This window comes from Equus quagga, chromosome 14 (genome assembly GCF_021613505.1).
Source record: "Equus quagga isolate Etosha38 chromosome 14, UCLA_HA_Equagga_1.0, whole genome shotgun sequence".
Classification (NCBI taxonomy): domain Eukaryota; kingdom Metazoa; phylum Chordata; class Mammalia; order Perissodactyla; family Equidae; genus Equus; species Equus quagga.
The window spans coordinates 28,209,276-28,221,443 of NC_060280.1; the positions used below are offsets into that span (position 1 = coordinate 28,209,276).

At 48.8% G+C, this 12,168-nt stretch overlaps 1 protein-coding gene across 7 annotated transcripts in view; it reads right to left on the reverse strand.

Annotated features, from left to right (window-relative positions):
* Nucleotides 1-799: 799 nt before the first annotated feature.
* Nucleotides 800-12,168, reverse strand: part of FAM168A (family with sequence similarity 168 member A) — a 176,423-nt gene continuing 165,054 nt past the window's right edge. For all 7 annotated transcript variants that reach the window (XM_046685111.1, XM_046685112.1, XM_046685110.1 and 4 more), the window contains 4 exons: nucleotides 8,610-8,752; nucleotides 6,340-6,514; nucleotides 4,819-4,949; nucleotides 800-4,059 (listed from right to left, as the gene is read on the reverse strand). In XM_046685111.1, coding sequence (XP_046541067.1) covers nucleotides 4,837-4,949; nucleotides 6,340-6,514; nucleotides 8,610-8,752 — 431 coding nt within the window. In that variant the 3' untranslated portion in view covers nucleotides 800-4,059; nucleotides 4,819-4,836. The remainder of the gene's footprint in view (nucleotides 4,060-4,818; nucleotides 4,950-6,339; nucleotides 6,515-8,609; nucleotides 8,753-12,168) is intronic.

The window sequence follows — 12,168 nt, forward strand, 5'->3', positions numbered from 1 at the left end:
CCCTGGAAGTGCCAACTCTCTGGATCTGAGCAGTGGGAAGGCTCTCCAAGGCCAAAAAGCAAGTGTGGACAGGCCTCCCAGGGACATGGGTCTTTCAATGGACAGATTCCCAGGGCTGCCCTTGAACATGTCTTCAGTCCTAGGCATCATGACCCCAAAGTGTTTTGTTCAAGTTAGGCCTTTTGTTGCAAATGCTCATCCTCCTGGTGCTGCCTGCTGGATATGCCTCTGGGTCCCCAGGGCCCCTCTAAAAATCTGCTCAGCTGGGAGGACTGAGCTGCTCAGGTTTCCACAGAGTCTTCCTCTGTTTAAGGACAGAAAGGTAGCCCATCTCTTCTTCATGCCTGCCACTCAGACCCCACTAGGTGCCAGCAGAAAGAGCAGAGTGACCTTCGGCAAGTCTCTTAAGCCTTCTGAGACTTAGTTTTTTCCATCTATAAAATGGGGATTTTGGCAATCAATGTCAAAGTACTTTGTGCATGAAAAAAGCTCTGGCATGTGTGTGTGTCCTTGTTCAATATTTAGGGAGGGAGATATGCACTTTAGGGTCATTGCCAGGAGACAGAGAGAGGAGCAGCAGCAACTGTCCTGTCTCATGGGGAAGAAATAAAATTTTCAAAATGTGGTAGAAAGATTGTTTCAGGCTCTCACCACTTGAGGGCACTCCAGTTTCCAGACTCCAGCTTCCTAGGCCCCAGGCTAATGAGGAGAGGGAGTCAGGTAAACATGGGGGAAGCCAAGAGGGTTGGCTGGTGATTGGAACCATTTGTACCCCTAACCCTGGCCACCAAACTTGTGGTACTGGGAGAGGCAGTGGAGTGGGGTAGAGAGAGGAGTTTGCATGCTGGTGCCAGCGCTGCAGCTCACTATGTCTGGCTGGCACACTCCTTGTCCTCTCTGGCTTGCTGGCCTTCCTACAATGACAGGGCCCTTCCAGCTCTGACCCTCCGTCCAACTTGACCACTGGGCCATCTAGCATCTTTGGATGATACCTATCGTACCTCCCTACAGGCACGGTGATCCTACCAGGTATGTTCATCCCACCAGAGGCACACCACTGCCCCTGCTCTCCTGGGCTCAGTCCCTTTGCAGCGACTCCCCAAGCTTGGCCAGGCTTGTGGATGTCCATCAAAGCAAGAGGCTGAGGCCAGCTGAACTGGGGCTCCGGTGCTCCTACTGAAAAAGGGTGCTGGGCGTGGGCTCTTCTAGACCACAGCCTCTCTGTGCCTCGTTTTTGCCTTGGGGCCTGTCTTTGATCTTGAATGACATGCTAGGGCTAAGAGAGGGTGCAGAGCACAGATGGTTCAGTCCAAGAGCCTGTGTGTGGAGTCAGACTGGAGGGAAAGAGAGAGCAGACAGACTGGGATTCAAGTGGCTTAGCCACTTATGAGCAAGTCACTTTGCTTTACTGAGTCTCAGTTTCTTCATGGATCAAATGGGAGGAACAATCTATCTCACAAGGTTAAACCAGGGATGGATGTGAAATTGCTTCGTGAACTGTGAGGTACTAAATGTTAGTTTTTACTTACTGGTGTAGAAAGAACAACAGTCACAAGGTCATCCCTAGGTCTCCTCCTTTTCCCCTCCTCTCTGGTTCTACCCTAGCCCACCTGGAGGTAGCACAGTTCAGGGAAGCCTGTCGGGATACCAGCATTGTGCTCACTCTGAGGAAGTTCCCTTTCCTTCTAGAACCGATTTCCTCACTTGTCAAATGGGTGTAATAACACGGACCCCGTCTCTCTCTCAGAGCCAGTAAATTAAAGGCTGTGAAGTGCTCTGAAATCTATGAAGCACCTGACAAATGCAAAGGTTTCCTAATATAATTATTATTATCATTATTATTATTTTGGCATTTTCCAAACATGTATGACATAATCTAAAACAACCTTCACTCACTCTTACAAAACCAGAGAGTAGGAGGAGGTATTTGGACAAAATGGATTAACACTGGAAAACTTTCTGTTGTTTTAAAACAAAACCTCTTCAGCACCCCAGAGCAGACCACAGAACAGCTGGGTTTCTCCTTACTGGTCTTGCAGTTCCCTGGAAGGCCAAGAAGATGGGCCCCCAAGTCCTAGCTCTGGGCCAAGGATGCTGATGGTCTTTGACCTCCTGGGAACAGCCAGACAGGTCCTGCTGGCCCAAGGGTTTCCTGATTTTTTCCTCCTTTAGGGAGACATGGGAGGTAGGGGTAGGGGTATGTTTGCATGAATTTAAAATGAAAAGAGTTATTTAAAAGTCCCAAATATTATCAATGATCTCATTTTGTACAGTAAATGTTCCTGCATCCCCCAGAGGGGCTGCTGGCCCAGCCAAGCGGTGGGGCCAGGGGGGCAGTGCTCGGCAACCCAGCTCCTGGCTGAGACTAGGGGGCCTCCTGACCCAGGGGACCTCCTTCTCCCAGGAGAGCCCATGTCTCCTGGGCCTCATCCTCATGCTCCTTTCCTCTCAAGACGAGGGGCTGCTGTCCTAACAGCATGGACTCTCCTTTTTAGCCAGCCCATCTGCTCCTTCTCCTAGGGCTGGAGTCAGGTATAGGACAAAAGTTTCAGATGTCTTCACAGAATTTCCAAATGTTATTTCTTCATTTGAAACTTCTGTTTCTGCCATCTGCCCCCATGTGACCTCTGCCTAGTCTTCAACCCCCACCTTTGAAGTGAGTGGAGGAAAAGAGCAGAAACCAAAGCCCAGAGCTCACCAGGTGGGGCGCTGCTGACTTAATTTTTACAAAACTAAGCCGATTCATCTGATCCATTCCTCAGTAAATTTTGGGCAACATGCCCCTAGGTAGGAAGGCTGCATTTAATGCTAATTTACTGCGAGGTCTAGGGAAGTCCTTTCCTGTTCTCTGGGCCTCAGCTTCCTCATCTGTCAAATAGGGGAATGGATGAGATGATTGCTAAGGTCCCTTCAGTTCCATGAGGCTATGAAATGTTTATTGCTATTGCTTTTCCTTCACTATCCTGACCCTCCGAGCTGCCAGCACCCACCTGGAATGTGGTTCCTTCACTTTGGCCATGAATGGCACAAGGTAACCAAGAGCTTGGCATGCCTGCCTGCCCACAGACAGACAGGTGAGCCCTGGCATTACGAAGGGCAGAGGGAAGGGAGAGAATACTATAGGTTCCCACTCTAATCAGGAGGAAGCTCCTCATCAGAGTGCGTCCATGAGGGCTCAGAAGCCAAGGTCTGGATTACACAGGGCACCTGGCCTTCCAAGGCTTTGGGAGGCTGGGAGCCCACCACCCTGCAGCTGCTTGGCAGGTCTGAGGTCAAAATCACCTTCTGAGGAAGTGCCAGGTCAGTTAACATCACCGTGCAAATCAGAGGGTCCAGGCCCAGACAGTTTGGCCAGAGACCTTACAAACCAAAGCCAGCAAGAAAGCACCTCTCTCCCCTCTTCTCTCTTCCTTCCCTCCCCCCCCCCAAGTTTTCCCAAAGAAAGAATCTGGTTTTCCCAGGTTCTCACCTGGGGTATTAAGCTGCTATGAACACTCCTACCTAATCAGGGGGTTTGGTTCTTGGTCTGTTACGATGGTTCTCAGAAGACATTTCGTTTGTGTCAAGACACAATAATGTCCTAAACTAATCGTGCTTGAGAAAATCAAAAAAGAAACAATCCCCCAGAGATGTGGCCTGCTCAACAGTTCTGAGTTCCTACCCTGGACCCGAGGGCCACATCTGTTACGCTCTTCAAAGGAAATTGTGCCTTCAGCTGAACCACTGCAATAAACCCCACTCTCTGCCTGCAACTAGACTGGGATCCCCGGGGACTGGGTACTTTGGGATGGGAAGAGCAGAGAGGATGTGCCTGGTCAGGTAGGAGGAGGGGGTCGAGCCAGAGGGGCAGTGGCTAAGAGGGTGATAGTGGGGAGAGGCAGGAGATTAGAAAAAGCAGCTTTTACAAAAACCAAAAATAAAAACCAAAACCATTAAGATGCATAAAGTGACCCTTGCACTTCCGTTGTCTCTTCTTGCAAATAGAGGTGGTGCTGCTAGGGAACTGCTCCAGCACCTGTGTAAGACTTGAGTAGTTGCATACAATGTGTGACTCCAGATCTGGGGGAGGAATGGGAAAGCCGTTAGTCACAGTGATATTCCCGAGGCCACTTCAGGAAGCCACTGAACCCTTTCCCTCACTTTGGGAGCCCTAAGTGGAGCCCTGTGTGCCTTCTCACTGGAGCCACCTGCTTCCCTACCAGTGTGAAGAGACCCTGGCGGAGGTGGAGGGGCAGGGGTGATGAGGAGGTAGGGCAGAGGATTTCGAAGGGACATCTCCAGAGCCCTGTGGTTCACTGGCACTGCCTCAGGAGCTGCTGAAAGCAGTAAGGAAGCTGGGGGTGGGGGTCGGCCCAAGGTCTCCACCTGGCCCCAGTCAGAGCCAACATCTGATTGCGGTAAGATTTCATTTGAAGAATGGGGCCCACAGTTAAAAGAAGTCTGAAGACCATTCGGTAAAGAGCATAGAATTCAGTACCAGAGGACTGGAGGTCCAAGTCCCAGCTTAATTTTTACTGGTTTAAGTGACGCTCGTCACCTAATACCTAAATCTGATTAAATTAGCTGATCACTAAAATACAGCTAATGATTCTTATTTCACAGAGCTACTGTAAGGATTGAGATAACATATAAAGTATCTAGAATATATATAAAGTGTCAGCTATTATTAAGAGTGATATTACTGAACTTGGAGCAAGAAAGCAACTGGTATTGTCATCTGCCCCCTGCTGACACCTGTGCTTCAGACCAAGCCAGGGGCTTTGAGGCAGTTCCAGTATTCAGTGACCCTCTTACCTCTCCCGCCCCGGCCCCACTCACTTGCATGGGCTGCAGGCTTTACCAGTGCGGGGGCACGTAGCTGTACGCAGGGGTCCCTTGGGCCCTGTATGTTGGCATGGAGACAGGGTGTGCCCCAATCGCGGTGTGCTGGGGTGCAGTCAGCAGGGTTCCTAAGCAACCAGAAAGAGATTAAACCTGATGAGGCCGTCCCAAGGCGCTGGGACGAAAAGGATGAAGCCATGGTCTTGACAGCTGCTCCTCCCTGGGCCACACCTCCCCACCTGCTCATGAAATGCTGCCCACCCTTCCCCACCTTGCCAGGCTTCATCTCCTTCAGGAAAGGTTTTCTGATGCTCCAGGACAGAGTCAATCACGCTTCTTCAGTGGCCTCCTCCTAATCTTCTCTGTATGCTCCTCTTATTGCACAAACATCATACGGAGTGGTAATTGTTGGTTTATGTGGTCACGTTTCCCACCAACCTAGCTGTTCCTAAAGGCAGGGCTCTGGTCCGATCTATCGGTAACTGGTCCCCAGGACCTGAACAACAAAGCTGGCACGGAGCAGATGTTCAATACTTGCTGACCTTATCTGGGGAATGAGAAGCCTCAACAACCCCTTACATTAGGGACAGATTAAAATCCCAACTCCCACCTCTCCCCCAACTCAATCTGCTTGTTCTCTCTTCTCTCAGAAGGTGACCCAGTGGATTCTCTAAAAGTTGGGTCTCTAAAGGTTATTCATAGCCCTCTTGCCTTCTCATGCTCTCTTTTTGAATGTCAGCTCATCCAAAGACTTCCCTAAACCTGCTCTTTCTCTGTTGTCTCTCCCCATCCCCAGCCTCAAGGTTCCTGAAGGGCAAGGCTCTGATTTCTGGAGTAAGCCAGAAACGGAGAAAGGGTCTTGCTGGACTCCTGCTTCTCCCATGCCTTACAATCACTGGACAGGTCCTTAAGCTCCTCCCTGCTAAATAAGATTGCCCAATGCCCTCCTTTCTGGAACCCTGCTGCTACCTGAGTCCTAGCATCATCATCTCTCCTCTAAACTATAGCCTCCCCACTGACCCCCCTGCTTCCAGCCTCTCCCTATCTGATCCTGCCTCCACTTGCAGCCAGAGAGAATGTTTAAACCAAACCTGATCCCTCTGCTTAAACCCCTTTGTTAGCTCCCCGTTACCTAAAGTTATTCACCACTCTTCACCACTTTATCTTTGTTGACTGCTCCGGCCACCCTTCCAACTCCATAGGCCTATTTTCTAAGTGTCTTGGACCATTTGCCTTCTGTGAACATGCCACACTCATGTCTGCCTGTCTGCCTTTTCCCTCTTTCATCTCTCTGGTTAGCCTCTGTTCACCCTTTATGGCCTAGCTCAATATGCCCTCCTTGGTGCAATCTTCCTCATACCCGTGGACAGATTTAGAGGGTACTTCCTCTGGGTTCCCAGAACCTCTTGGCACAGGATTTCTCATGCTATGCTACAGCTGATTCCATGACTGTGTTCTCTACTCTGTTATGAGTTCCTGGAGGAGGCAGATGGACACTGACACAGATGCTGCCCTCACCTGCTGACATCGCCATGGTGGTGCCAGCCACCATGCCCATGGCCACGCCGTTGGTCCTGGGGGCAGCGACAGGCGCTGGGTAGATGGCAGAGGGAATGCTGTTGGGCTGGACGACCGTGGTGTGGTGGATGACGTGGGGTTGGGCAGCGTACACCGGCTGTGTATAGTAGGCTCCCTGGGGGAAAGAGGCTGAGGTCACACAGGCTTTTGGAAGAGGTGGGGTGGGATATGGAGAGGAGGAGACGAGAGGGGAGCTTGTCCTTCCCAGACCCTAAGGGATGGGGTTAGAGAAGCACTGGCCCAGGGACACACGTCTGGGTGCCAGCTGGGACTCTGCTTCTCTCTTACTACATGACTGCATGGATAGTTCAGTGCTGGGCTCAGCTCTGGTCTGAAAAATAAGGCTCCAACCGTGTCCTGCCTTGGTCCTAGGGCTGCCATTATGATCTAATGGGGTAGGAGCTCTACTCCCTTAACCTTGATCCTAGCATTTTAAAATGTCTGTATCTGGGGCAGGCCCGGTGGCGCAGCAGTTAAGTGTGCACATTCTGCTTCAGTGGTCTGGAGTTTGCTGGTTCAGATCCCAGGTGCGGACATGGCACCGTTTGACAAGCCATGCTGTGGTAGGCGTCTCACGTATAAAGTAGAGGAAGATGGGCATGGATGTTAGCTCAGGGCCAGTCTTCCTCAGCAAAAAGAGGAGGATTGGCAGCAGATGTTAGCTCAGAGCTAATCTTCCTCAAAAAAAAAAAAAAAAAGTCTGTAGTCTGTATCTTATTGCAATGTGCTTCTATAAGCTGCCTAAAATGTAAAGGGAGTGACCACAATCAATAGTGAAGAAGGATGTGGATGGGGCTGGTGGACACTGAGTACTGTGTGCATATACATGGAGGATTGCTAGTGGGACTATCATAGTGGTGCGAATGCTTCCAGTCTACATACTGGAAAAACGTCACAAATGCAGAGCATTTCCCCACGTGTCTCTTAGTATCTATTTCCCTTTACGCAAAAAGGTTGAAGATGGAGTCAACAGTCTGAGGTGACTTCCCACTGCCTGCAGCACATGGCTGCTTCCTGCTGCCACAGCCCACAGGCCTGCTGACTTGGGACAGAGTAGACAGGGACCCCTGGATCATCTTAATCCAGAGCTTCTCAATGTTTCTCCTAACTAATGACAAGAACCTTAGAATGTCCATTTGTAACCTCAGAGGTCTGATAGCATAGTGCAAAACTACCTACCACGAACAAGAAAAACTTATCTCAAGCCTATTGTTTCATCTTTTAAAAGTTTTACATTCTACTCTACAATATAGCTGTTTTTTATTTTTTTAATTTATTTTTAAAATTTTTTTTTGAGGAAGATTAGCTCTGTGCTAACATCTGCTGCCAATCCTTCTCTTTTTGCTGAGGAAGACTGGCCCTGAGCTAACATCCCTGCCCATCTTCCTGAACTTTATATGTGGGACGCCTACCACAGCATGGCTTGACAAGGGGTGCCATGTCCGCCCCTGGGATCCGAACTGGTGAACCCCAGGCCACCGAAGTGGAACACACACACTTAACTGCTGCGCTACCGGGCTGGCCCCTATAGCTGTTTTTTAAACTAAAAAAGTATTCTCCTCACTACTTAAACTTCTCGTAAAATTGTCACTCCAGAAAAATGTGCCACATGTAGCTGGAGCCTCATCTGGTCCCAGTCTCACAGCCATCCCCTCGGAGTCAGCACAGTCTCTAGTTGAAGGAGCCCAGATGGGGGCACGAAGGCACAGAGAGAGGAAATAACTTTGCCCAGGGTCATCCAGGGAACTGGTGGTAGAGCCTGGGCACTTACTCCTCCTTACTCAGCTCACAAACTTTAGGAAGGAAGGGTAGATGCCGCGGGTAGGGAGAGAAGCCCAAGACATATGGGGTCTCATCCTGACTCAACCAGTAGCTCCCTGTGTGATCTTGGACAAGTCACTCCCCTCTCTGGCTCTCAGCTTCCCCACTTGTATTAAAAGGAGTTGAGCTAGGTGATCTCCAGGGCCCCTGCCCCTCTGATATTCTGGGCTCCGTTAACCAGAATGACTTTGTGTGTCACCCCTCCAGGGGCTAAGGTAGAGTAGGAGAATGTGTAGACTGCAGGGATATTGTTCCAATGACATAACAGTGACAGCTGGCCAGATCCATGAACTCTCCTTCCCTCTCTTCCTCACCCACCCCCACCCCACCCAGGCTGGTGGCTCATTTACCTGCAGAAGAGGTGGGCCCAGGCTTCTATGTGCACCTACCTGGGCATACAGATTCTGCTGGGGGTAGGCACTTCTGATTGGATACATGGCCGTCTGATAGGGGTTGGGTGATGGGGAGTAGGGGGGCGGAGCAGTATTACTCTGGGTTGGCGGGACCTTGTATGGTGTCCCCGCAGTATATCCTGTACCAAGGCAATAAGAGAGACTTCCAGTTAGTTGGCAGAACAGCATTGTTGGAAGGTAGTAGGTCCCAGTCACGACTCCCTAGACAAGGATGGGCTGAATCCAGGCTGGAAACACAGATGAGAACAGACAGAGGACAGGGCTCCACCCAGAGAGCCCTGGCCCCAGAGGCAGCTCCCTCAGTCCTGGTGCACAGGGCTGCATGTGTGATTCTGGCATCTTTTATTTCTCTGGGTCTCAGGGCTCTGACCTATAAAATAAGAGGCTGGAACCAGATGATCTCTTAAGGGACCCTTGCAGCTTGGACAGTCTGGAAGTCTGAGCTATGTGCCATGACACAGGCAAGTACACACAGACGGGAGACTTTCAATCCGCTCGCTCTTTATCGCACTCCATCTTGCCTTTCTGTCTCTTCACTTAGCACCCCAGGGTATCTTCTGCTGCCACATCTGTCTTTCTGTCGTGCTTTTCCCCTTAGCCTCTCTTTCTTTTTCTCCTATTATCCTCCCTTTTTGACTCCCTTTACCATGTTCCCCTTCCTCCCTGCCAAATTTTAAGGTGGAATCCCATAAAAGTCGTCATTCAGAGATCCTCATCTTTTGGGATGCTGAAAAGGTTTGCTCTACAGAGCTGGCTTTTCCTCCCCTCCTGGGGCTTGGGGGAGGCCACCACTGCCTGAGGGCCTGATGTCAGGGATCACAAAGGTTCACATTGACCTGGAATCCAGGCCAAGTCAGCACCTCAGCAGGATGGACAAAAGCTGGGGCTGGGGCTGAGAAGTCAGGCCCCAAGAAGTTCTCAATCAGCCATTCAAATAAATTGTGCTGCCTTTGAATCTTCTGGAAAAGAGAGTCAGATCTTATGTTCACAGGAAAAACTTGAAACATGAATCACTCAGGAACAAGACTGTGTCCTTACAGAATCACAAAATGGGATGATTCTATGGAACCCAAATATCATCAAGTGACCCCAACTCTCTCACTTTACACAAAGGGATCCTGGGGCCCAGAAAGGGCAAGTCTTTTTAGGAACTTCTCCTTCTTCCCGAGTTGAAGAGACAGTGCCTGAGGGGCCTGGCTTTGGAGTTCCAATGGAGTGTTGCTGGGCCTTCTTCCCTGTGGTCCTCATTCTGGCTTGGTCTGGCTGACACACCACCAGACTTCTCTGGGCCTCAGGTCTTTCATCTACAAGATGCTCACCAAGAACCCTTTCAGCAACATCGTGCTGTTTCTGCAAGAAGGGACCGAAGGCAGAGTGGAGAAGGTACTTTATTGGAAGAGAAGAGATCTTGGCTTCAGTCTGTGGTTTCCTCCAATTGCTATGACTATTGCTAAGTCTCTGGGCCTTAGTTTCTTATTTTGTAAAATCATAAGTCTAAGAATGAAGATTTCTTCTGAACTAAAATCTCATTGTTCTAAAGACCCTGAGTCTCTTCTACCGTAACCTTAAGTAAAAGAAAGCTGCCATATGGTCACAAATCTTTCTCACTCCACACCACAGCTTTGGCTTGGCACCTCTCTGCCCCTGATGAGGTACTCAGTAGGATATGAGAGCTGCTGTTTAGTCACCACAAAAGGCACCAAAAAGTGTCCTGTCCTCTCCCCTGGAATCATGTCATTTATCCTTCCACCTGCAGATCCATAGTTTATCCCAAGAGAAATTGGTTTGGTGGACAAATATGTGTGGGAAATAAGGAGCAATGAGGATAGAGTGAAAAGAATAATTGATAAGAACTAGAAACTAACTGGAAGTGGAGGTGCAAGTCAGTTGAGGGAGAAGTTTAGAGCAGACCCCTCCCAGTTTCTAGACTGTGGAGCTAAGCATGAGATGTGCTCATAGGAGGAGACGCAAACACTGTGGGGGAAGACACAGAGTCTAGGTTTGCAGACATCCAGAAGGAGCGGTCTCATGGGTACTCCACCTTGGAGACACAATTTACCTGTCTGTAAAACAAAGGGGGTTCTCACGATGGGAATGTCCTATGAGTGTTCAATAGACTATGATTCTGAGTAATCTTAATTGTTGTTGAGTCAACAGAAGCAGCAGCAGCAATGTAAAATCGAGACAAATAGGTTTGTCTGTTTTTTATTCTATGACCCTGAGAAGTTTTTAAATGATAGGACAAACTGTGAATCTCCAAGATAGGGATATGCAGGAAACTTTTTCCAAATTGAGTTTACCACAGAATCTTTCATTCACACTATTAACATTTAAAACAAAACAAACTACAGTTATGTGTAATTGCAGCTTGTTTTGGTAAATAAAGTTTTTTGTGTAACACGACCACACCCATTCATTTACATATTGACTATGGCAGCTTTCCTGGTACAATGGTAGTTAATGCCAGAGACCATATGGCCTGAAAAGCCTAAACTATTTATTATCTGGCCCTTTACAGGAAAAGCTTGCTGATTCCAGATTTAAAGGAATAAAGCAAGGTATGGGGAGTCCTGCCAGAGTGGAGAGCCTTTCTCTTCCAGGCAGGAGGGCAGGAGATCCTGAATGCCCAGATGCCTGTCTCTCAAAGCTAACCAACACAGAGCAGTGGTTGTGAGTAGTCTGGAGCCCGAGCCTGCTGTTTCATAGCTGTAGAATCCATCAGTCTCCTCATCTCTAAAGTGGGGATAATAACAGTACCTACTGCGTAGGGTCACTGTGATCAGTACATTAACTAATAAGTGCAAAGCCCTCAGAACAGTGCCTGACACATTAAAAGCACTTCACAAAGGTCAGCTATTATTTTTCTCTGTCTCTCACTGTACAGAGAGATAGGAAGCTTCCTGTCCTGGGGGTGTGCGAGCAGAGACTCGTCTGAAAGACTACAGTAGATAGTTTAAACTATGACTTCTATGATGCGATCCAACTCGGAGCACAGACTAGAGGATTCTAAGATTCTAAAATTCTATGTTTTAAAATGCCATAATTTTATGATTCTTTAAAGTTAACAAGTCAACAATGCTGGTGACTTTCCTTTATGCTCCCTAAGAATGTGCTCTGGAATTTTTAATCCCCTGGGAAGCCTGCACTACCCGCTCTATGCCACAAAGACAACCATCTTACAAAGTGTTGAGATCATCCCTCTGAGGAAAATCAAAAGCCTTCAAGAGACTGCAGTAGAATTTGGTTTCTACATCTAAGAATAACCTTGTCTGAGAATGTTTCCCTTTCTTCATGTTATGAAGTAAGACACACACATACTCAGCATACAAATCAGCAGCCAAAACACCCTGAGCAGCCAAAAAGATGATGCTGCAGAAGAAGGCCTTGTCTGCTTGAGAAGGAAGAAGTGGAGTTGCAGAGCTAGAATAGATCTCAGCAGTCATTAAGACCAACACACATATTGCACAGACAAGATAACAAATAGAGGGAGAGAGGGAGGGAGGGAGAGAAAGAGAGAGAGAGAGAGAGAGAGAGA